General features: G+C 43.7%; 2 protein-coding genes across 2 annotated transcripts; one reads left to right on the top strand and one right to left on the bottom strand.

Annotated features, from left to right (window-relative positions):
* Nucleotides 1-6205: 6205 nt before the first annotated feature.
* Nucleotides 6206-10912, top strand: LOC120836206 (pupal cuticle protein G1A-like). The gene is made up of 3 exons (XM_040208192.1): nt 6206-6247; nt 7545-8496; nt 10810-10912. Coding segments are annotated over exons 1-3 (963 nt in total). The 5' UTR covers nt 6206-6238; the 3' UTR covers nt 10812-10912.
* Nucleotides 10913-14661: 3749 nt separating this feature from the next.
* Nucleotides 14662-19166, bottom strand: LOC120838334. Its single transcript, XM_040208194.1, has 4 exons — nt 19018-19166; nt 18874-18932; nt 18252-18324; nt 14662-14821 (listed from the first exon to the last, which is right to left on the bottom strand). Exons 1-4 carry the CDS (start codon nt 19083-19085, stop codon nt 14662-14664), a joined length of 360 nt encoding a protein of 119 aa, XP_040064128.1. The 5' UTR covers nt 19086-19166.
* Between the last annotated feature and the right edge of the window lie 5749 nt (nt 19167-24915).

Here is a 24915-nt window from a genome sequence, read left to right as displayed (position 1 = left end):
TCACCCTATATTACTTCAAGCCACCCAGCGGCATTCTCCTCCAAAGTTGGGAATAGTGTGCAAAGTGTTAATCGTGGAGTGGACAGAGATATAATTGGTGTCGGCAAATTATGATTTCCCTTAGAATACAAGCGACATAAAATCGACTGTCATTGCATTGTCACTGACATGCTTTGTCGTGTTTGGTGCAGAAGCACGTGTCGTGGTTCCCTCTGGTTCCCATCTGCACTCCTTTGCTGCGCACCGTGATCAATGTGTGGTCGCTGGCTTTCCTTTGTTGTAGATTCTCAGATTCCTGTCGATTGCGCTAAGTCAGCGGCGGCCGGTGCTTACGTTTTAAAGGTTTATAATTTGACACCGATCTAGTACGAACCAATTTATTATGTTTACGCATTAGCTTAGAGTTTTCGAATTGAATATTATATCTCAGGTGATTCATGTTCGACCCGTGTCACGCATTCAGTCGTAGAGTGTTATTTCCGAAAGGCAGAAAACCTTTAAGGCAGATCAGAGTTCAGTTCGGTCAGGCAGAAAGTGGAATGAGCGACGATGTGTCACGAGATTCTGTAAATATCAAATTAGCATCTACTGTGTAGACGAGTCGCGAAACCTGCAGAAATCATGAGACAAGTTTCTAGACAGTCGATAATCAGTATTCATTGAAATGGAATTCTTTAGACTGTTCTAGGGAAGCATCTTAGCCAGTGCATTATACAACGGCTCACCTCATATCTTTCACGTGCGTTACACAAACGCATACTTCTGTAACACCCATTCATATAAAAACAACAAGAGTGAACTCTCTGTCTCTGCAGTGCAACCATTCACTGGAGGGACCACAGAGCTTCAACGCCTTCGGTCAGCGATTAGGCTTGTTCCCCGAGGCGGATCAAAAGGTTATTTTCATTGTTTTTAATGCACCATATAGCTGCAGTTTCTTGCTTCTGATGTGTTCAAGGTGCCGCACAAGTTTGGCATGAGGGAATTAAAATACAGTGATGAGCATATATTTTTCATTGGGAGTTCATACATCCACGAAATGTTCTGGTAATCGACATGATATTACCACGTGTGTCGCGGAATTGACAACGCACGCGGTTGCGAAATGGATAAACGAGACTCGAACCCTTTTGGTGCTGACCTTGCTTCTTGACTTGTACCAGAGGGGAAGCTCATGAACTATTCAAAGTATAGATGACGTCATCATTGAGCATTTCTCGTACCTGTTCCTGGATGCATCACTTCACTTTCTTTTAAGGAAACACGGTTTGGCAGTTCACGAAGTGGGTTCGCGGCATCGTCATTGGTAATCCCGTGCACGGTGATGGTCGTCTAGCGAACCCCAGATGACATGGCGAAGCAGTCGTGAAACTCTTCGAGTAGCTCGAGCAGTTATTGTTTCTTCTGTGATGACAGATTCGTATCGACGTCGAGCTCTGGTGGTTTGGTCTTTCTATGTCCGGGTAGGTCAGATGCCTCTGCAACTGCAAATTCCTCGATCAAGTCGATGAAATCTTTGGTGGGTTGTAGCGGTGCGCTTGGTTAGATGATGGGGCTCGTTCCGGAAGCGTGTAACGAGAACTACGATACGCACGTCCTGATGCGTCAAAAAGCTCCTGACAACGCCGATTCCTTTTTCTATTAGCAAGGAGATGCTGCCTTCGAAAAGCGCTCCTCCTCAAGTGTCCTCGTTGGTCCGGACAACTACAAGGACTCTTGGCCGAGGTGGCAGGCTCACACGACCGGCAAAACATTCGGACCGCGCCTGGCAATGATTTTGAATCTTCAGGTGACGGAAAGGGCATTGTAATCTTCCGCTTGTTTTCACCGAGGTTAATGACAGCGCTGTATTCGCACAAAAAAGTGCATTCCCAATATAATGTACCTCAAGTAGTCCTGCAACGCAATGAACATCACCGTACAGGTTTCACATAGGTTCTCGATGCGGCAATTAACGCAGCTATGCGAGTTCAATAAATCAGGCATCTTAATTTTTATGCTTAACAGATTGTGAAAAGTTGCCGGCTTTTTGTCACAGACAATTTTTGTAATCAAAAGCGTAGAAAAGACACAAATTTATAATTTTAATTTTCTTCTCCTCCGGTCGCTTTATCCATAAAGGGACTTTATGAATATTAAATCATGATATGCTTTTTAACGCTAACCCCAATACCAAAATTGTGACTGCGTCCGTCCGTCCGCCTGTGCGTTTGCCGCTAAAGTTAGTGGGGGAATTGATATCATGAGACCTATATGCGAATTCAATTTCTCAGCTAAATTTAACGCGAAAATCGTTGCCACTTGACATGACATCACGTAACATACAGACCAATTGTTTCCCCGCTAAATTTACAGGAAAAACTGACGTCACGTGATATATATGCACCGATCCCGTTTCCCCGTTAAATTTTAAGAAAAATGGCGTCACGTGACCTAAAATTGATCGCACCTGACTTATACGTCACTTTCCTCGCTAAATTTAGCGGGAAAGTTTCCCTCTTGTGGCCGAAACATTATTTCAGTTTCCCCGCTAAATTTAGCGGGAAAATGACGCCTGGTATATCTACCAATTCAGTTACCCGCTAAATTTAGAGAGAAATTTCACGTCTTGTGACCTAGACACCAATCGAATTTCCCTGCTAATTTTAGCGGGAGAAATTGACGTCACGTGACGTGATGTAACGTAACCTTATACACCCATTAAGTTTCCCCGCTACATTTACCGGCAAAAATATACGTCAGCTGACACACCAATTTAGTGAGACGTGGATCCTGTCCCCATTCTTTCCGTTCGTCTCCGGTCTTAGCGATGTGCAATCCTTCATCAGTTCCCTGTGATGCATTTCTTGCAGTGTACGACTTTGAAAGTAAAAGTAAAGTAAAAGTAAAAGTCCAGCCATTTTTTTTTGTTTACTTCGACTTGACAAACACCTGAGCCATAGTTAACGTTAGTATGTTGCTTTATCTTGAAGAAGCGTTTCTGATTTGAAATTAAACGACTCTCTGACGTTTCATTTGTACAAATATTAGATTCCAAGGACAGAAGGGAACCTGTCGTTCAACAAATGCATATCTAGACACTTGCAATAATTATTTTAGTTTGTAGCTTCGATCGCGTTTCGACAGTAATGTGTACAAGCGTTATTATTAACGTTGTCAATCTATAACGTAAGATGAATTTGTGTGGACTGGTATGTAATATAGAATGTTTAAATTAGACACCAATTCTTATAAGTTATATTGTAGGTACGGACATCTGAAGATAAGATTAGTTTTTGAACCTTACGAAATATTTACTTGTAATCATAACAAAGAGCAGCTTAAAAGAGTGGCAATCGAACCCGCTTTTCGACTGTAAGTTGCCATTTTATCTCCCCTTTTAAATTTTTCAAGGACTCGCTTTAGTAATTTCACAAGGATGCTTGATTTGTAGTGGCTTTACGTTGCAGTGAGCCAGAAAGTTGAGTAATTGAGTGCCCCTAAATGGTTGTAAACAGGATAAACACCCAAATTCATTGCCTGAATATATAATTGAAATGTATATTGTATTTACATTCATAAACTCCCTCCATCTTTGAAGCATGAAATTTGCTAATGCAAACGTTTGTCGATAAGTGGTCTGAATTAGGACAAGTCTTTAATCTAAAGCCATCTTTACAGGTGCAGTTTCCAGACAGTCTTATTTCGTTGCAACATTTCTCCCTAATGCGGTAAGGAAATAATTAAAATGCTGCGTTGGGCTGCACTTGCCAGAAAAGTTCTTTGGCGGCTAAGAGCAGACATGTGTCGCCATCGGGCGCTCACACTACGCACCTATTCCGGAATTATGGAGCCATCTTTTGACGGAGCACCGAACTATTGAAATGACGGCTCTCTTTTCTTTTCTGTGCGGACGTCACAAAGTACCAGCGGTATTTGCACGACCTTTGCGATCTCTGAAGCTTTTATGGGAGCTTCTTCGAGGCGATATCCTACATAAATCTAATCTGACAATAACTGAGACTAATAAATAAAAGAGGCACCTCGTTATAGCTTTCACGCATTCAAGGTGTTCCTATTTCAAGCTACCGTTTTTCACCGCCTATTGTCAAGACATACACAAATTTCTTAAATTATTATTTTTAAAGATATTAATGAAATATTAATGTTTAACAAGATCAAATGAAAGGCCAATGCTGAAATAAAAAATAATCATAAGCAAACTTGAAAGTTATAACTTTGTTGTCTCTGGGAAACACAAGGCAAAAATCCGAAAGTGGCCTTATTCCGTAACCTCTATGGATTACTATAAGGAATCAATAATATCTGCCTCAAGTAAAACGGTCACCAATCGCAAGATATTAGTGGCAAGAGAAGAACACTTTCCCATATTTTTCGTCGTTCAGCCGTTCCCGGTCGCCATGTTCTTGACGACAAACTTCTTTTTTTTCTTTTTCAGCTCTTTGCATATCTTTTGATTAGAGGGAGCTGTATTATCTATCTTGAAGACTGTTGCCAAAGTACTAGATTTTAAGCAAAAACATTATAAAACAGTAAAAGCTATTAAACGACCAAAAAGTATTGCAAGGCGGTTTGCATTTAGGTTGCATTCGTCAACAAAGGTTTAAATTTACCAAGTGGTTTAAAAACAAATTTATTTGCTTGAAACTGAAATAACGCAGAAAACTTATGACGGTTCCAATTAAAACGCCCCTGGCACAAAAGGTTCAATAAATCGAGCTCTAAAAGAAGCTGTAGTTGTTGATAGGGTCGCACACACATTCATTTTGAGCTGACACAGACAGCAGTTTCTTCGTAAGGCGCGACCAGTTTTTCAAAAATATCCGGCCAGACTATTGCTGCTTTGAATCCAGTATAAAACAAAAGAAACCAAATGACATATTTTTCAGTGTTATGTTACCTATTTATTGATAAAAAAGTGGTACATATTTGTACCACTAACTATTTATGCGATTCATGAAAGTGGTGCACATTCGGGAAAGTGGTACATATTGCAAGTTCAACATTGTCATAAATGAAAAAAGTAATGTTGAATGTATAATCGCATAAAAAGAAAAACTCGCATTGCAGAGCACAAAAAAAAATTGTCCTGTCTAGCAGAACATTTCGCGCTAGTCGTCAGTAGAATCATCAAAAACAAACATTGCGATATATCTGCCGCGTGTCGAAATCGTATACAAATATTGTGGAAGATCGTCACAACTTCAACGATATGGCACCACATTTCAAAATGGTACAATATTATACCATTGCCGCGACACACTTGCCTGAAGATAGATTCAGAAGTACAACACATATGCATCCCTGCCCCGCGAAAGGTTAAAAAAACTGAAACTTTGTAAAACTAAGTTATATTTATCTACCGATACTTCTTATGCTAATCTTACTAGGCTTACATCTTTCTTCCAGCGAGTACAAACTATAGAAAAGGACTACACAATTTAGAGATTACTCATCTTAACTTGTACAAAAATCAATGATGCATTCAATACATTTTAATGTACATAAATCACGCGTTAACTATATCAACCTGTGACCATCTGAACTTGAGTAAAACTATAGAATTGCACTGAAGCAGAAATCTAGTCGACGAGTTTTTTGCAGATTTACTTGATGGTCGCAATACTACGTGCTATAGGCCATTCATTGGTAACGTTCTAGCAATGCAAATCAAGGACGACCAATCTTTTTCTTTTAGTGCAGGCGAGATTTATACGAGTAATGACCATATTCGAAGGTTACACCTTCGAGTATGGTGTAACCCTCGAGGCTACACCATACTCGACGTTGCCATTGTACAACTGCCCTTGATAATACGAAGCTTATAGCTCGTGATCTGAATTTTCACTTGGAACCTGACGCACGTTTATGGAAATAAAAAAATAACAGGTCATCGCGCGACGTACCTAGATAAAACTAAAATTAAAACTCGTTTCGGCAAATCAAAGACAGCCTGTTGCTCCAGTTCATTGCAATGACTGTGACGTTTTCTTTGCTATTGGTTTTATGAATATATTAATTAGCCGCACGTTCACGGGCATGCCCTGTATAAGGCTGCGTTAACTTCATTGTTAAGCGCGATGCGAAAACTCGTTCTTTTTTTTTTTTTTACTTTGCTCCCTTCGTAGTACTGGTGATGGGACCAGCGCCGTCTACGAGTCGGGACATTTACATATATAAGGGCTTCAGGACAGATCCTTCTCAGCAGTCTCACCTTCGCAGGCTCGTATACTTCGCCATGACCGGAGTAAGTTAAAGTTTAGCGCTCTCAGAAAGCAATATTTGCAGCTTTAAGCTTGAAATGTAATTTGCTCAAGAAAAACGGATAATTTCAACTTCACTGGAAACATAGAACTGGCTTAAACTTGCAGCAATACGATGAAGGCTTCGCGGTTACTAAAATAGCTGGGGTTAGAACTCAAAGTATTTTTACTAAACGATAACAAGAATCAAATAGGGACGGCCACTTACACGTATCTTTTATTCGATTGCAAATACCTCATTTCCCAAATGACTCTCTAACATCTTAAATCAATGTGTACATGTTTGTATTAACAGATATTTATGTATGGCCTTTGAAAGGGTCGATATAAAATTTTTATCAACTTAAGAGTACATGTACGCGAGTGTTTTACATATGCTGGGAAGCTCTCACCATTCATTTTGTATTCCTACTTTTAAGTTTTGCGTTTCTAAGGAGTAATTTAGTGGTAGTAAAGATACGCAATCACCTGGGTGAAATACATACCTAACTTTTTTAGCTTCGGGCATTACCGTTGCATCCTTCTTATCTTTTTTCCCGTCACTACTGATCCATTCAGGAGTAATCAGATTTTGCTGAGCATTTAGATCACGCCTTTAATTGAAACAAAAATTTTGATTATTTTTTTTACGCACTTATAATTCCCCCTTTGTTTCAAAGGAAGTAAAAGTGCAGTGGTAGGGGTCTTCCTTGCTTACAGCTGTCTTGAGATACATGGCATGCTTGCTTTTCTAACCGCGTTTCTTGGTCGGGGGTCTGAGGGTGCTTGCAGGCATTAAACGATTTTCAAGGGACTCGAGAAAAATTAAATACTTATTTTCAAGTATTTAATTGGTCATTGAGAAACCTATCCACCAAATTTTAGCCGCTCCGAGCAAGCAGCTCCAAGGAAGCGCTAATCTTGAATAATTTAATTGGAGTGCAACCAAAAGTGTACAAACTAGAAAAATATTTTAAAGAACAGAAAGAAAACCTTTTCCTTAGATGCCGCAAAACGAACAGCCACAAAACTCATTATGTTGTCACTTAAAACGCAAAGAGAAAGTGCTTTCACATCCGGAGATTAAATTTCACTTGCAACAAATGCGATTCCTTTATTGCTACGAGGCATTTGGAGTATTTTTGTGTTTCGAGTTCACTTCACTTTGATCTGATTTGTCTATTTAATCATCATTTATTGACAAAAACGCTTCTATTTCGGAAGACCATGTTCTTTGAGAAGAAGGATTAAATTAAGGCGCTAATGAAGAATAAGATGTAATCTATGGTTTACATTTTCCAGCTTCGTGCATGCCTTCTTCTAGCCCTGGCCAGCAGCGCCATTGCTGGTCAAATCCATGGCGGCCTTAGCCACGGCCTCGGCCTTTCCGGTGTCGGCTATTCCGGCCTTGGCTACTCTGGACTGGGCTACGGTTCCCTCGGCTACGGTTATGGTCTCGGCTATGGCCAAGCCGTGGGTTTCGGCAACGGCTTTGGCTACTCGGGTCTGACCGGATACACCGTCGCTGCCCCAGCCGTGAGCCGCACCGTGTCCACCTACCACGCTGCTCCGGCCGTCGCCACTTACCACGCTGCTCCAGCTGTCGCCACCTACCAAGCTGCTCCAGTGGCTACCTACCACGCTGCTCCAGCCGTGACTAGGGTGTCTACTATTCAGGCTGCTCCGGCTGTCGCTACTTACGCCGCTGCCCCAGTCGCCACCTACGCCGCTGCCCCAGCTGTCACCAGGGTCACTAGCTACCAGCCAGCTGTCGCCCGCGTCGCTACCTACCAGGCAGCTCCAGCTGTCACCCGTGTCGCTACCTACCAGGCTGCTCCAGCCGTCGCTACCTATGCCGCTGCTCCAGTTGCCACCTACGCCGCTGCTCCAGCTGTGACTAGAGTGTCCACCATCCACGCTGCTCCGGCTGTGGCCAGCTACCAAACCTACCATGCACCAGCTGTTGCCACCGTCGCCCACGCTCCAGCTGTGGCAAGCTACCAGACCTACCATGCTCCCGCTGTTGCCACTGTGGCTCACGCTCCAGCTGTCGCCAGCTACCAGACCATCCACGCTGCCCCAGCCGTTGCCACTTACGCCCACGCTGCTCCAGTGTACGGATACGGCGTTGGATCCCTCGGCTACGGTGTCGGCAACTACGGCTACGGACACGGTCTTGGAAGCTACGGCCTGAACTACGGTTACGGCCTTGGCACCTATGGCGACTACAGCACCCTCCTCCGCAAGAAGAAATGTAAGTACATACTCATCTGTATAATGATTTCAAATGCTGTCGGAACAACCAGCTTAATTCTCATTGCATCCAAAGTGTTACTAGCCGGAGGCATGCTGTTTAGAGAAGCTTGTTTTAGAGAACGCTGTTTCACCGACCCCAGTTTATGGAATTATTTCATAGAGAAACCCAGGTTAGAGAAAAAATGGCTATGACCCTCCTTTTAGAAAATTCAGCCGGCTCGAAGTGGCGTGTGCTGATGAGTCAGGTGGGTTGACATTTTCGTAATGAGCCGCCACAGACTGTCGCCTCGAAGTGGTGTAAACGCGCGAGCTGAGGGGGGGGGGGGGGGGGGAGAGGGGGGGGGCTTGGGGCCAGCACATCCATCCTGCCATTACATCCATCGAGCAAATCCGTCCAATCTCGTGCCATTACATCCATCGTGCCAGTACATCCATAGTGCCAGTACATCCTAGTGCCAGTAGATCTATTTCGGGCCAGTTCATCCAGCGTGTAACTAAATCCAACGTGCCATTGGATCCATCGTACCATTACATCCACTGCGCCATCACATCCATCGAGCAACTTCATCCAAAGCGTGTCATTACATCCATCGTGTTATCATATCCATCAAGCAGCTTCATCCAAAAACGTTCCATTGCATGCATCAAATACGCAAATTTTCTCCGCTACACATTTCGTTTCTTTCTTTCTTGAAAGCTACTTCAGACATTTGCGTTTGCTTATGAACGACTCTTTGCGACCGCTTGTGCCGGTGCGAGCAGCAATTGCGAAAGGGTTAGTGTAATTCTCTTAAGGATGGTTGAGACATTTGCTTTGACTGCGTTGACTCCCCATTGGCTCGTCGTGAGGATCGCCATTGGTTGTAACCAGGCGTAACGCAGTCAAACGCAAATGTCTGAACCGACTCTTTTGTACATGTTCTGCGCGTCACACAATATTCGCAAACAAGCATTTTCGTTTTATAGATAAACTGTCTTAAGCGCTGTTCAGACACTTGCAACCGAGTACGACCGAGAGAGAAAAGACGGCGTAAAACCTGCTCCGCGGCGGACTGGGGAAGCCGCACGAGCCTCCCCCAGTCCTGATGAATTTACCGGATTTAACGGAGCTCGAACTTCAAATTATCAAGAGGGAGTATGGGTGTCATGCCATATGAAAACACTCCGCGAACCCGTCTCGAAAGTGTTTGGGCCCGACGTGGCCGTCGTATGCCCGCTTTGCGCATGCGCCACCACTTCCGCCGTTGGGAGCCGATCCTAATGACAAGGCGTTATTTTCCTTGTTTGTTGTTTCCACATGTATGAAACATTAGTTACTGCTCTTTAACTCTCATAATTAACTCAATAGAAACGAGTTTAATTTCGCGGGCTCGACATTTCGCGAAGTGCCGGTTTCGGAAATTTCGCGGGCAGAACATTTCGTGAAAGGGAGATATACGCAATGTATTCGTATTCATGGGGTGACTTATTCGCGTGACCAATTTTTTGCGAATTTGATCAAATCGTGAAATTCAGGTCCTCGCAAATATTAGGTCATCGCGAAAATTAAATCTACAGTAAACTACTTTAATAGGGGATTAGGACGGTACACATAATCTTACTTTTGGTTTCGCTTTTCGACAAGAAAAAAATAAGTTTGAATGCCCCGTTGAGTTCAGTTGTGATTCACTAATGTTCTGTGGCTTACCCCTTGTTTGCTGTGGCTCCGAACCAATGAGAATATGAATACCGCAAACAAAGTAATCAGCTTAAATATAATTGCGGCCCCACGGCGGCCATCTTGGCTTCTATGGATGTACTAGCGCGATGGATGTAATGGCACGCTAGGCATGATAACAGGAACGGCGAGCAATTACATCTACCGAGCCACTTCATCCAGCGAGCAACTACATCCAACGAACAACTACATCCATCGAGCAGCTACATCCATACGCATATCAATACATCCATTGAGCCCGTACATCCACCGAGTCATTACATCCATTGATGGATGTAATGGCTCGATGGATGTACTGGCTCGATGGATGTGCTGACACGTAATCGGGGATGGGGGGGGGGGGGGGGGAGTTAGCACGCGTTCTACTGTACACACGCAAAGCAGGGGAGCCTTTTTTAAAAAAAGTTCCTTTTCTATAAACGGCATTTCTCTAAACCGAGGCTCCGCTTTCTCCATAAGCTTTGATAAAACGTGCTCATTTTCTAAGACGTGCTTTGATGAAATGGCGTGCGGTCAACCACTGTAAACCCGTTACTAGCTTATCCTTTTATGCATTTGTGCTGTACGCTACTGTATTTCTTTTTTCATTTTCAGAAACTCTTATCCGGAGTTAAGCACAAGAAGTCGCCTGGATGCTGTCTTCTCCTGCCAACCGCCAAACACAATAAACATTTTGAAACAAAACAAACTAAAAAAACGACATTTCTTTATTGGATGGCCTTGATTTTGTGTTTAATCCACTTTATAAACGATTTGTTTGAAGAAAGTCACTTTTTGTTGTTTGGGGGTGCTGTGAGTCGGTATTGAGTGTTTCTTGCCCAAACCGTACAAACAGGTCAGCGTCGCTGCTTGAAAAACAAGGGACTAATTAAACCTTCATTTCGAAGTGTTTTTTTCTTTTTTTTTTGCATTTTGAAAATTACTCTGCTTCTTTCTTTCCCCCTAATCCCCAATGTCTTCGTATCTCGATTAAAAATAAAAAAATAAAAAGATAAAAAGTTACGATAACGTTATTGTGTCAGGAAAATTCGATTGTGCCGTTTTGCTTTTTATCTTGTAACGTATTTGTATGTTACAATATCCGCCTTGTGACACAGTTATAAAGCCTATATCAAACTGGATCTCTTTCGCTGATTTGCAATTGAATGTACAAATATTAGTAGACCACAGTGCAAATCTTGGAGTATTTATTTTCTAGACTTCGCCCGGAAATCCTTAGCGCGACCCTCTGTCAAGGGATGCCCCACCAGTCGCCGCGGAGCATGTTCCGACGGGCCAGCCGATGTTTTCATCTCGCACGGGGCCCTCACCCGGACATGAAGATTTTGACTCCTGGTAACACCCGGCCTTAGTAACTTTACGTGACACCTGCTTCGACGGATGGCTACATAAGCCCATCACGCAGGACGGCCAGTTGGGGCATTGCATGGCTCGAAATTCAACGATGCAAAACCTATTTATGGTTCAGGTGTTGCTGACCGATAACGTTGCACAACGACTTCGCCCGAAACTCTCATGCACGGCCCTCTGCCAAGAGATCACGAGTCGCCGCGAAGCGTGTCCCGACAGGGTCCATATCACATGAGCGAATGACATTTTAGCGAACAGCGACATTTGAGCGAATCGACGTTTTAGCGAACAGCGACATTTTAGAGAATCGACGTTTTAGCGAATAACGGGGGCGCGCGTTAACCCATCCGCCGCGCTGCGCTTTACGCCGCTTCGCGGCGACAGTCTGCGGAGGCTCATTACAAAAATGTGAACCCATTTGGCTTACCCGAAAACGCCGCTTCGCGGCGTCCGACTATTCGCTAAAGTGTCATTCGATGAAACATGGGCGTTCGCTAAAACGTCTTTCGATCAAGTGGGTGCCTCCCGTCCCGACACGCCCGAATATGCTTTCGCCGCCCAGGCGGCCCTACCCGGACATGTAAGATTTCGACCCCTGGCAACACCCGGCCTCAGGAACGTAACATGACCCCGCTTCGATGGACGGCTACATAAGCCCACCGGGCAGGACGGCAGTTGGGGCACGGCATGGATCGACACAAAACGATGCAACACCTGTTTATGGTTCATGTTAGTTCTCTCTCAAATGTCAACTGATATCGTAGCAATGAATTGCGTTTGGTAGTGGTGTCGTGCCCCTATGACCTCTATAACTATAATGCATGTTGTCGCGTTTTTTGCTTAAGAGAAATAGTTTATTTTACAACCAGCAACATGGTTTTCGTAGGGGATTGCCTTGTGAGACTGGGCTCGTAGAAGTCACCCACGAGTCACACACTAATTTTGAATTCAACCACCAAACCAATGCCTTAATTTTGGACTTATCAAATGCCTTCGATCGCGTTCCTCGCTCTCACCTGCTTGCGAAACCTTCAGGTCTCAAAATCGACCCTCTCGTACTCTCCTTTATCTGTGGTTTTTATTTCTATCGCACTCAGTCCACTACAGTTAACAGTTGCTCATCCACCCACGCAGAGGTTACCTTGGGAGTCCCCCAAAAGTCAATTCTTGGTCCCCTGTTGTTTTTTTGTTTCGTTTTTTTTTTAAGTTGCATTAATGATCTTTTAGATAAACTTTTCTCAAACATCCGCTTCTTTGCTGAACACTGCGTGATATACAGTAAATTGTTTCGTTGCAAGACCATCTCCAACTGCAAAGTGCCCCGGAAAACGTCCAGGCATAGTGTACTAGGTAGTTAATGACATTAAATAAGTCAAAATATAAGTCAGTCCACTTCTCCCGGAAACGACAAGAATCTCACTTCTTGTACAAATTAGAAAATTACTTAGTCCAGGGCGCCCCATCTAATAATACCTCGGCGTGACCCTAACAAACGATCTTACCTGGAACGCTCATATCAGGCTATTCTCTGCTGAGACGTGTTGTTGCGTCGGCTACATAAGACGAAACCTAGAATCGGCTTCCCTGTTCGTGCGTAAAATGGCATATGAGACGTACATTCGACCCAAATTAGAATATGCTGAGGCCATTTGGAGCCCTCACCAAATTTATTTATCAGACCATCTTGAGGCAGTCTACCCTATCGAAAAGACCATCAGGAAAATCCTGATGGCCTGATGGTCTGATGGAGTCGTATTTTGGGACGTCTGATGGTTTGATGGTCTGATGGCCTGATGGTCTATTGGCCTGATGGTTTGATGGTCTGTTGGCCTGATGGTTTGATGGTCTGTTGGCCTGATGGTTTGATGGCCTGATGGTTTGATGGTCTGTTGGTTTGGTCTGATGGTCGTATGACCTGTCGTATTTTGAGACGCCTATTTTTTTACGGTTTGAATATGGTGGTTTCATGGCTAATTTGAAACAGTTCGAGTTGGCCACAACTTAAAAAACACAACAATATGTGAATGCATAATCTGGAAACTTAATTATGCCATGCCTGGAGCATGACGAGGTGCATATCCCACTTAGAATTTAATTATATTGTCCACTGCACACTGGTAATCGCCAGCCCGACATTTGAGTACGGCGAATGCAGCTACTAATAAGAATAAAGTCAAACAAGCTGCATTGCTTTGATATTTTTATTATGAAGTTATGAAATCATACATTGTTTCGCTGGGCGGAATAGCTAGGTGGTACAGAAAAACCATAAACATTTGAGGAAGTACTATTGTGACCAATATTGAAGCGCCATGACGCATGGCGTGTGGTACTATCAGAGCCACCTGTCGGATTTTCAGTGAACCTCTGCGTTTGCTGAGGTTTAGGCAGGTTGCTTCTTCGACTCATTGTGCCACTATGAGCTGAAAATTGACACGGAACGGCATAGTGGTGCAACGAGCACAAGAAGTGATTTGTTTCTACCTCAACGCATACCAAGGTTTGCTGAACAATCTGAGAGACAATTCTCATCGCGTGCCACGTGCAGTGGCGTTTCAGCTCATATTGGCTGCGATAGTACATTTGTTCCATTTCAATAGTATTGGCAAGATATAAATTAAGCTAAATTAATATGAAGAAAAGGGTAAAAATGCTACAACATGGGGTGCAAGCGATGGCAGACCTGCAACAGCATGGGCAGTCCGTGGTGGGACCACGCATCGGAGGAGGGCAGGCAGCAAAGGGACGAGCCTGGACATATCAAGGGCAATTGAGAGATCAGCAATGAGTCCAAACACAGGACGACCATTGACATACGTAAACAGCAGAGTGGGCCTAGAGACGACTAAGGGGCAGTAAGAGTGACGTGCTTCATTGCAATTGTGTGACCATGCAACTTTTTGGAGAGTGAGCGAGCACGGCCTGATGGGATGGCGGTAGCGACCAAGCAACCCACAGCCTTTTTCAAGTGGTCAGCTGATCAACAGACTATTTAAAGTTGTTTGCATAAACATTTAGATGTATTAACCTCTAAATAATTTATCTATACCATAATTTAAAATAATTGCTTGTAAACTTGAGACCCAAAATAGTATATTACTTATTTAAGGAAGTTAGAGTATAGATGCACATACCTTTGTAGTGATTTCTCTTGAGATTGGACAGCTTTTCTGACAGGTACCGCCGTATCTTCTGGTGCCGGGCTGCCCTTTCAGCCTGGCGGTACCTTTCTCCCTCAGGTGTAGTCAAAAGCAGCCTGGAATATTGAAATTCCAGGGTAATTATTTTTTGCAGTGCTCAGACTTAAAACAATATAGAATGTCATAAATGCAGGCTGGAGGGTCATAGTTTCAGAAGACCAAGGGTAAATTAGTCTCAAATAAAAGCAATTAAGTGGCAGCTGGCACCTAACAAACCTTCAACGTTTCTTAGTATTTACAGTGTTCAGAGATCACCATGAAAGAAGAGTACTGCAGTATCCTGATTTATGTTCCACTCCTAATAGACAGCTCACCCTGGCTTCTGTTAGAATCTTTTAAGCACAAAACAGGTAGCCCATGTCTATAAATCTCACTGCTAGGCTAGTGACCTTGTAAGAAATAGGAGCTACAACTGTAGATAAGTAGACAATGTACGTTGGAAACTGCTTATACTTGGTTATCATCCCTCGTTGTGCTAACAGCTTAGACACCACAGAATTAAAAGAAATAGCATCATGAGCACCAGAAAGAACAATGCAGTTCTATATAAAAACAATCTTTCACATTCCTTGAAAGATCTTCCATTCATGGCCTGGCTCTAAATTTAATGGTAATTAAACAGTCTTTCAATGTGCTCCTGGTGGAGGCCTCTGAAGCTTCGTTGGGAGGTAATCTAGCAATGTTGGGGATCTTGGACGTAGTCGTGACATGGCGAAAACCGCTATGTAGCTGCACTACACATAGGAGCAGCGCCGCTGTTTGGAGGTATACTCAACTGTTGGAGTAATCTCGCCCTGAACGCGATGACCTTGACATTACTTATCTCACACATAGGCGCTTAGACGGCTTAAGCGCGAAACACATGTACGACGAAACCGTCCGATCCGACGTCCGACCGCGCAATACGACGGTCGGAGGCGAGGGTTTTGAACGCTCTCCGATGCTACGAAAACCCTCTCCCCCCAAGGTCATTCCGGCAGTCTGCACGTCGGATCGGAAGGTTTCGTCGTACATGTGTTTCGCGCTTTAGTCCGCTTTGGTCCACGTAAAGCCCACAGGTGTTTCAAATGGCTAGGCTGTAACACGTCTACACCACCACTATGCACCCGAACGGCACAGCTCGTAGCCACGCCAGCTTTGCCGGATAGCCCACGACGCATCGAACTCTCCGTTGACTTCTCTTCGAGCACTTGCTCGAGTTTGTTGCTTAGAACGAAAAATAAAATTATCTGTTCAAAATACAAATGTGCGATTATTTACGGTTATTATCTGTTATGATTGACTCATTCTTGGCGAAGTACCCCTATCACATGCCCAGGTGTTAGCAGACAACCTACTAGAGTAAAATCTCGGTGATACTAACTGGTACGAATTTCGGAATAAAATAAATTAACAAATTCCCCGGCCGAAGTGCATTGTATACCACGTGAAAATTTTTGGGTGTTCCGAATTCCTCTACGCGCTGCGACGGCTGATGCGAATGCGTGCTCCACAACTGATAGTGGCAAGGAGGCTACGATCGGCGACTGTAAGCTTTCAAGGCTCCGGGCGGCTGATTGCCTGCTGCTGCTAGGGATCAGCCGCACTTTACCCAAAAACTGGAGCTCAAAATTACATGCATGTTACAATCGGACCCAAAAACCAAAACTAAACAAAATGCTAAAAAAAACTGTGCAAAGTGGCCAGCCCCATCACCATCAACACATGTTTCAAATCCGATCCAATCTGAATTTAAAATCGCTTTTTTGTTTTTGCGATCTTGTGGAATGGTGTTTCAGCCTTGGAAAAGCAAAACCGATTTTACTATAAGGTTACCTCTAAAAAACAAAGTAACTGCGTTGGCAAAAACAGAAAACCGAGTGATGTTGGTGGTGTCTTCAGTGTGGTCCACGGTGACATGCGAGCTTGGTTGGAAAGACAAAGAAACCGAATTTTTGCTTGCAAGTTTTTGATGTAGGGCTTCAACAGCACATAGTGTGGGCACTTTCCGAGTATGTGCATTTGATCAAATGTTTTCCACAAAGTGTATGTTGTTCAGCCGTTATTATTTTATCTGCGAAGTAGAATCGACACTTATCTCCGCAGTAGAATCGACATTAATTCATTTTTTCAACATTCGTAGGTTGATTATAACCGTGTGTTACTATCGGGGGCGTGTTAGAATCGTGTAACTTGCATACAAGATATTTTCTGCCATAAATAAATGCACATTCATGCATTCCTTGTGTCTCAAAATATAATTTTTTTTTTCGCTTTCGTTGATACGAATTTAGCATGAAATATTTTACGCGACTCCGCAAGATTCATATCAAGATTTTAAAAATGTTTGCTTAATGAGAGAGCCTGCACCTTGCGCTGAGTGAGCGGGGCAGACGCCTTCTCTTGCCTCGCTGCCTTTGCCTTGTTCGAGAGGGTGCCGGTCACCGACCTCTCCAAAAGCACTTCCACTCACCCTATGGAAGCAGCAGTGATCTCGCAAAACATGGAGTCGCACTCTGCTTTTCGCATGTTGCCCGCATTCCTGGTTGACGTGCACATCTTGCCCGACATGGATCTGTTATAAACAAAAGCAAGAAACAGCTTCACATATACCAGTCGTTGACGTAGAGTGGTACTGTATACTCCAAGATGCATTGAAAATGCACTAAAATAATTACATTAATGAAATTTAGGCCTTTAAATTTAAGACAGCACCACACATGAATTCCTATCTTCATGGGCGTCTGCGAAGCTGATGGGCCTACAAAGCTTCATGGCATCTACATGAAACAGCTACATAATCCCTTAGTTGCATCAGGTGAGCATGACAACAGAATGTTTTCCAGGCACTGGCTGTAACTACAATTAAGAGCCTGGCTACAATAATGTTTTAATGACTTCTTGTTGCAATCGATTCAATCTACTGTGCTTACATTATCTCAGGAGTGGCCAAAGTGAGGCTCGAGAGCCGCACGCGGCTCTTTGAGGGTCCAAGTGCAGCTCGCGGCTCCCTGGAAAACGTGTCCCCTAGACGAAAAAAGTTCTAGAATTTAGAAAGAGCTACAAGTCTTGGCAGCCTGGCAACACATTACATATATACACCTGGAATGCTTTTTGCCACATAGATGCGTGGAGTGAGCCTGTTTCCTTTATTGTTCTAGAAAGACTTTCAACCGTATACGCATAACAGTTGTCAGGGGCAGTGACTGGCTAGTGAATCGTGTATTAATTTTTGCTTAGCAGTGGAAAGGACCTTCTGATGCATAGTGTCATTTGTTGTTATCGCCCATTATACTTGTCCTCTATGGAAATAACTGTTCCCTCCATATTGTTCCTTGTTAAAAGTAGCCCCCCCCCCCACACTTTCTTTTTTCCAGCGACTCTAAACTTTCGTAGTTTTGTCTGAGGCTCTAACTGCATGTCACTCTGGCCACCCCTGCACTATCCTAAACTCTTTTAATGTATATTATACACTGAATGAAAGTGAAAAGTTTTTTTTTATTTTACCATTCCTTCCTTTTCTGGAAGCCGATGCTAGGATCCACGATCTCATTCTTTGCAAGGATGTCCTCGTCAGCAACTGAAAAAAACAATTTCACATTAAAGAGGTACAGAAACCAAATTCCAGCGCTCATTTTATCGCTTTAATGAGTTGCAGGTTGTAACATAACCTCAAAAATACCAGTCCTTTGCTGAAGGGCACAAGCAAACTAATTTTGAAGCTAATCAAACAATCTTTCAATGTGCACCTGGTGGATGCATGTGGAGCCTATTTGGGAGGTAATCTGGCAACATTGGGGAACTTGCTACGTAGTCATGACGTAGGAAGGACATTCCTCGGTCATTCTGCTCAGCAACAGAGCGCAGCCACAACAGTAGAGTAGAGAGCTCTTTGCCGTTTATGCCTTCTTTCTCAGCATTATTGTTTCCACCCTTTATGAATGAATATCCTCTATGCAAGATATAAGCCATGTGTTGCATATGACATGTTCGGCTCTATCACCACGCAGCAAACTTCTTTTATATACTGCAGGTTCATTAAGAAAGTTACCTTTGTAATGCTAAAGCATGGGTTCTGTTAGTACGGTAAACATACGAGTACCCAGAGCTCAGGCCATAAATGACTTACGTGTTAGGCAGTAGGGCCCTACAGCACCTCCCGCATCAACAGCCGAGCCGCAGGTAGTCCTGCAATTGATAGAGCAGGGTAAGTCAGAGAAAGGTGTTTCTAGCAGCTCTGTCGGTGTGCCCCCTAGCAGCATTACTCACACACATTGGGGTGTAGGCAGAAAGCATGGCATCCCTCATCAACAAATCATGACAACACATTGTTGCCGGCATCAAACTGGATCCCTGTGCTATTTTTCTTCTTTTTTTTGTGATTTAGTTGATTCTTTGTCTTCCTTGTCACTCCCGACTGCTTTACTGGCCTTTGTGAAATAAAGAAGCCTTGGTAAACCGCAAAGCCTTGACTGAGTGGTGAAACAGAGCAATCCCAAGGAAGTATAAATGTTAAGGACTCGACATGACATTACGCAGTGTTGGGATTCCCAAGCTGCTTTCCACACTCACATTTTGTGCACGACCAGCTCTCTTTCTGCATCAGTTGGATTGGTCAGTTGTGTGCCCGTTTTGGTCGCTGCTAGCCATATGTGGCTGGCGCTGCTTTTGAGAGCCTTGCAACATCGTCACTTTCAGCTTTTGTCCTGACATAAACCGCATCTAAAAATTTAATTAGCGCTAAGATTTAGCTTTTGGACACTCCCAGAAAAAATAGGCTGTACCACATTACATAGACAGGTAATGATATTCTGGTGACAAAATTTCCACAAAAACTGCTTTGCGTTAGAGGGTACAAGGGCTGACGTTCCTGGGAGGAGCAGCTTTGTGTGAACTTGCAGATGCTTCAGCTGCCTGTTTGCGCCTGGCCAGTTCAGTTGCCATTTCCTCTTGGGTTTCTTGTAGGTACAGTCGGGGACAAAAGCCTCCGGGACACGCAAGCTGCGACTGAAACGCATTCCTCTGCCATCTGCCGGCGGGTCGCCTGGTTTCGAGATCACAGAAGGGCGCACGTGCGTCCTACTGTACCTGCCAACGTGTGCGCTTTCTCGCTCTGCTGCGGCGCGGCACCTAACTCGGAATCGGGCGCGTGGTACCACTTCGGAGATAGTGCTTACTGACATGGCACCTATAAAGCAAGAAGTCACAGCAGCTCAATTAAGCGATAAGCTGAACTGGTTATAAAGCAAGGTGCGCTGAAACGACGAAATGCGGCGCAATGCCCCAGGCGGTATCTCGAGTTTTGGAATGTATAGCAGACGCTCGTCAGCCGCCAGCGCTATCTCCGAGGCGGTACCATGTGCCCGATTCCTAGTTAGGTGCTGTGCCGCAGAAGAGCAGGAAACGCACATGTTTGCAGGCAGAGTAGGACGTGCATGCGCTTTTGTGTGATCTCGAAACCAGGCGACCCGCCGGCAGGTGGCAGAGCAATGGGTTTCAGCCGCAGCTAGCACGTCCTGGGGACTTTTGTCCCCGACTGTACATTTGTGATCATGAATAAATAAATTGGTCAGGAAGCAATGGCAGCTGATGCAACATCAATGCAAGCCATGTATTATATGACTCGCATGAATTGATATTGAATCAGCCACGATTGTGCGCCTAAGTTTGTGCTGCGGAGCGCAAGAGTTTGGCGCTCTGTTCATTAAATGGACAGAAGCGCCACCAAAGGACTGACACTCAAGCGTGCTCTTTTTGCACCGCGTATTTCTCGAAGTGCAAGTCATTTCTTTGCGCTGACAGAAACGTCGCCGAGACGAGGAGTGCAGTGGATCGCTGCCTCACTTCAGTTGAAGAATGCTTAACCCAGCGAGTAAAATGATTTGATTTCAAAGCCAGGACCATTACGGAAAAGGTTTGTTCCCGAATCTCACCTGAAAACGAATTACCCATCGAACAGTAGCGTTATGGTGGTACAGCGACAGAAAAGTTGTCGAGATGTGAGGACAGTCCGATTGTTGCCCTTTGTAGAATGCACAGCCCTGCGAATAAAGATACTTCGATCGGAAAGCGAAAACGTAGCGGTAAAAGTTTGTCCATGCATCTCGCCTGAAAACTAATTAATGTGCTATTTATTGAACGGTGGTGTGCCAGTATTGGAGTAGCACATCGACAGGTTCCGTCTCGCGCTGGAAGACGAAAACCCAAGATATCTGACAAGTTTGAGAGTTTCTTGTTTTGACAAGCGAGTTCAAGAATGTTGTCTTTCATTTGAATCTAAACAGCACGCATGGTCAATAAATAGATCGGTCAAAGTAACATTCAGCATATCTGGTCGAAGCGAGTCTTCAAACCTTTCACAAATATTAAAACATTCGTAAAAATTTCCTAGCGTCGCCGCGCATTTCTTTTCTTTTTTTTTTCGGGGGGGGGGGGGGGGGGGGGGGCTTTTACTTCACCATTTTACAGAGCCCTTAATTAATTTATCTTCAAAATAATTTTGGCATCCGCGAGATGCTGGGTTCGTCATAAAACTGAGGTCGGAAGTGGCTCATACAGCTCGCCGACAGCTTCGGTGTGTTGCGCTACTGTACGCTAGGCTTCGTTTAGTTGCTGCGCTCGGAGTGTGAAACTCGGAACGGTGGAGTACGAGTAAATTAGCGCGGACTTAAGGCACAGGAGCAATGGCGGCTTGTAGGGTGCCATATGATGTCACGTGCAAGGCAGTTCAGTCCACACGCTCAACTGAAGTATTAGCCCATGCATTCATCTGCCTAGCTTGGTGCCCCATATAAGCAGTCTACAATATTCACTTTTAATTACAGTCGCAATAAAAAAGAAAGAAAACGGCGATTGCTTGTGGCTACGTCGCACTTTGGGATGGTAAAAAATACACACTCACCCGTCAGTTCGAGGATCTCGGCGTCGTAATAGCCTCCTCGAGTGTTCGCGTCGCCGTCCCAAGACACCTTGTACGCCGTCCTACGCTCGAAGTCGACCACATTCGAAGGATTGCAGTTTTTAAATAAAGCCCTGTGGACGTCGCTTATTTCTCTGTTCTCGCAAAATCGAGTGAAACCTACCGAAATATCTAAAACCTCGAAAACACTCCACGAGGAAGGGTGAGGCTTCCGAGGCAACAAAGCGCACGAAACAACTGGATTTGGATTTGGATTCGAAGCTTTTGGAGACGCAGTTGCTCGAACGGATATAAGCGGTGAAAGTTTTTCAAGATATAAAGTATACATTAAAATTAACGGATTGTCGAGTGTCGAACACTGTGTATGAACTTGAATGAGAACATTTTTGAGAGAAATCTGTCAAGTGTCAACACTGCGTGTAAAGAAATTGGCGCCGCAAGTAGCCGATGCGTCGGCAGTAGCCGATACATTAAAGACTAATTCATAATTTACGCGACCCTCGACAGTCCTCCGCCCGTGGCGCAGGAAGAAGAAGAAGTACTCGCCATTGAACGCCCGAATTTTCGCCTTCCGATTTTAAGTCACTTACTGGGGCCCTTGTGGCCCTGGGACCCGCTGCAAAGAAGGCAGCGATTTAGCAAGACGCAAGATGAGCTCCAAGGAGAGCAGCATGACGGTCCTCGTTGACCGGGTAAACGAACAGGCAGTGGAATGCTCCAAGCTGTCCAAGGATTATCGTATCATTCTTCCACGTCTACCGACAGGTATGCTAGTTACAAACTCCCTCTTTCTGCATGCGGACATGTCCGGAAGGCCCTGCAAGGCAACAGACTTCAAGGAAGTTCTGTTTTCGATGATTGAACGAACTGATCTAATAGCTTTGGGCCCATATCAAATGAGCCATGTCTGGATGGCTGTCTTCGCCAACGGAGCCGCAAAATGCAAAATCAAGGCATGCGAAGAGCTTGAGATCAAGCAAAAAAGGTGCCTCGTGATTGATCCAACCAAGGACGAAATTTATTTATTTATTTATTTATTTATTGTACATACCCTCAAGCGCCGAAGCATTGTAGAGGGGAGGGGCAAAGCAAAATAAAACAAACTGACAAAACAATAAAAAACAAACAACAAGAAATTGAAATATCAAAAACACACAGCCATTGGCAAAAGCGGCAAGCAATATATTTTACGGAAAAAAATAAACAAAATAAAATGACTCATGTTGGCTCACCAAACAGAAATGTAGACAAAGATTGGCGAAAAAGAGAATAATCAGGTATAGTTGCGATATCTGCTGGAAGGTGGTTCCAGTCGTTTGATGTATGCGGGATAAATGAATAAAAAAAAGTGTTTGTTTGGCAACGTGTTAATCCAACTTTATTCCGATGGTCCAGACGGGAAGAGTAATAGCTAGGCAATGTAAAGAAATGGTCTCGCAGCGACTGATGATGATACACTTTATGAAACAGGCAAAGTCGAAAAAACTTTCTGCGCAATGACAAAGAGGGTAACAATAAACTGGATTTCATTGATGATATGCTAGCTGTTCGATTATAATTAGACAGAATGAAACGAACGGCGTTATTTTGAACTAGTTCGAGAGCTTTATGCAGAAACGTGTGGTTAGGATCCCAAATAGAGGCTGCGTATTGCAATTTTGACCGTACAAGAGTGTTATAAAGAAGAAGTTTTAAGTTAGCTGGGGCCGTTCTGAAGTTTCGTCGTAAGTATCCTAACATGCGGTTAGCGTTGGCGATTATTATATCAATATGAGGCTTCCAGGTTAATGTCGACGATATAGTAACACCCAGATAACGGTATGAGTTTACAGATTCAAGTTGAATGTCGGTTAGTGTATATTTTGAAGGGCGTGCGCCTTGCCGGGAAACGCGCATTAGTTTGCATTTGTTAGGGTTTAATTCCATACGCCATTTTTTGCACCAAAGAGTAATATTATTTAAATCAGATTGCAAAATGCGTACGTCATCATCATCATGAACTTCGCGATAAATTACACAGTCATCTGCATATAAATGCATGGAGGAAGAAACACAACTTGGTAAATCATTAATGAATATTAGAAAAAGAAGCGGGCCTAAAACTGAACCTTGGGGTACGCCCGATACAACATCAGTCAGGGATGAATGAACGCCATTTAGAGTTACATATTGTGAGCGGTTGGTTAGAAAGCATTCCAGCCAGGTTAACGAGTTAGGATCTAGGCTTAATGAAGAAAGTTTAAGCATTAGTAACTTATGATTAACCTTGTCGAATGCTTTAGAAAAATCGAGAAAAATACAGTCAGCCTGATGGTTTTTGTCCAGTATAGCATGCAAGCAATGGGTGAAATGAAGCAGCTGCGTTTCACAAGAAAATGAGCGACGGAAACCATGTTGAGCAGGAGCGAAAAATGAATTGGATTCTTAGTAATTGAAAATATGAGAGTACAAAATGTGCTCCATTATTTTACAAGGAATACTTGTTAGTGAAAGGGGTCGATAATTTAATGGAGAATGCTTGTTACCGGACTTATGCAGTGGAACCACCTTCGCAGTTTTCCATTCTATTGGGAGCGTTCCACACTCAAGAGATTGCTGGAAAATTTTGGCCAAAAAAAAGGATGAGTACATTTTAGTTTGTCTTAGAAATTTTGAGTTAATATTATCGCTTCCACATGACGATGATACTTTCAAAGAATCAATTAACTTTACAATTCCAGTAGGTTCCATGGAAATTGGAAACATAGGGCTAAACTCACAACGTGGAACGTCATACGATACATTTCCATCAGCTACAGAAAAACTATTTGAAAAAACATTATTAAACACTGATGGATATTCTGCTGGAGGGATTAACGCCCCAGACTCATCGCTAAGAGAAATTAAGCCGTCGTCATTTATATTAACAGTCTTCCAGAACCTTTTGGGGTCATTCAACAATAGACCCGGTAAAGTGTTCTTAAAAAAATTCTCTTTGACGTCAGATACAGCTCGGGAATATTCGACCTCAGCTGCAAAGTATGCTTCCCATCTATCAATCGTGTTACGTTGTTTAGCTGAACGAAAAAGTCGCTGTTTTTATTGGAAAGACGTTTTAGGGTGTTAGTATACCAAGGTGCTTTAGCATCAGATTGAATACGCCTGACGGGTACATGCGCATCAATCAGTTCGTTTACTTTTAAACAAAATAATCTCCAATTTTCCTGCACGCTTCGCTGATCAAATTCTGGCAGATATGTGTCCAGATAGCTG

This window comes from Ixodes scapularis, unplaced genomic scaffold, assembly GCF_016920785.2.
Source record: "Ixodes scapularis isolate PalLabHiFi unplaced genomic scaffold, ASM1692078v2 PGA_scaffold1__304_contigs__length_218370807, whole genome shotgun sequence".
NCBI lineage: Eukaryota > Metazoa > Arthropoda > Arachnida > Ixodida > Ixodidae > Ixodes > Ixodes scapularis.
This window is presented reverse-complemented; position numbering and strand designations above follow the sequence as displayed.

Bases quoted from the DNA above. Each gene is read 5' to 3' on its own strand.
- LOC120838334 (XM_040208194.1), bottom strand. From the start codon at position 19,085: ATGCCGGCAACAATGTGTTGTCATGATTTGTTGATGAGGGATGCCATG. The intron at 18,933-19,017 runs GTGTGTGAGTAA...TATCAATTGCAG, and splicing joins CTTTCTGCCTACACCCCAAT to GACTACCTGCGGCTCGGCTG. The intron at 18,325-18,873 runs GTAAGTCATTTA...TGTTTTTTTCAG, and splicing joins AGGGCCCTACTGCCTAACAC to TTGCTGACGAGGACATCCTT.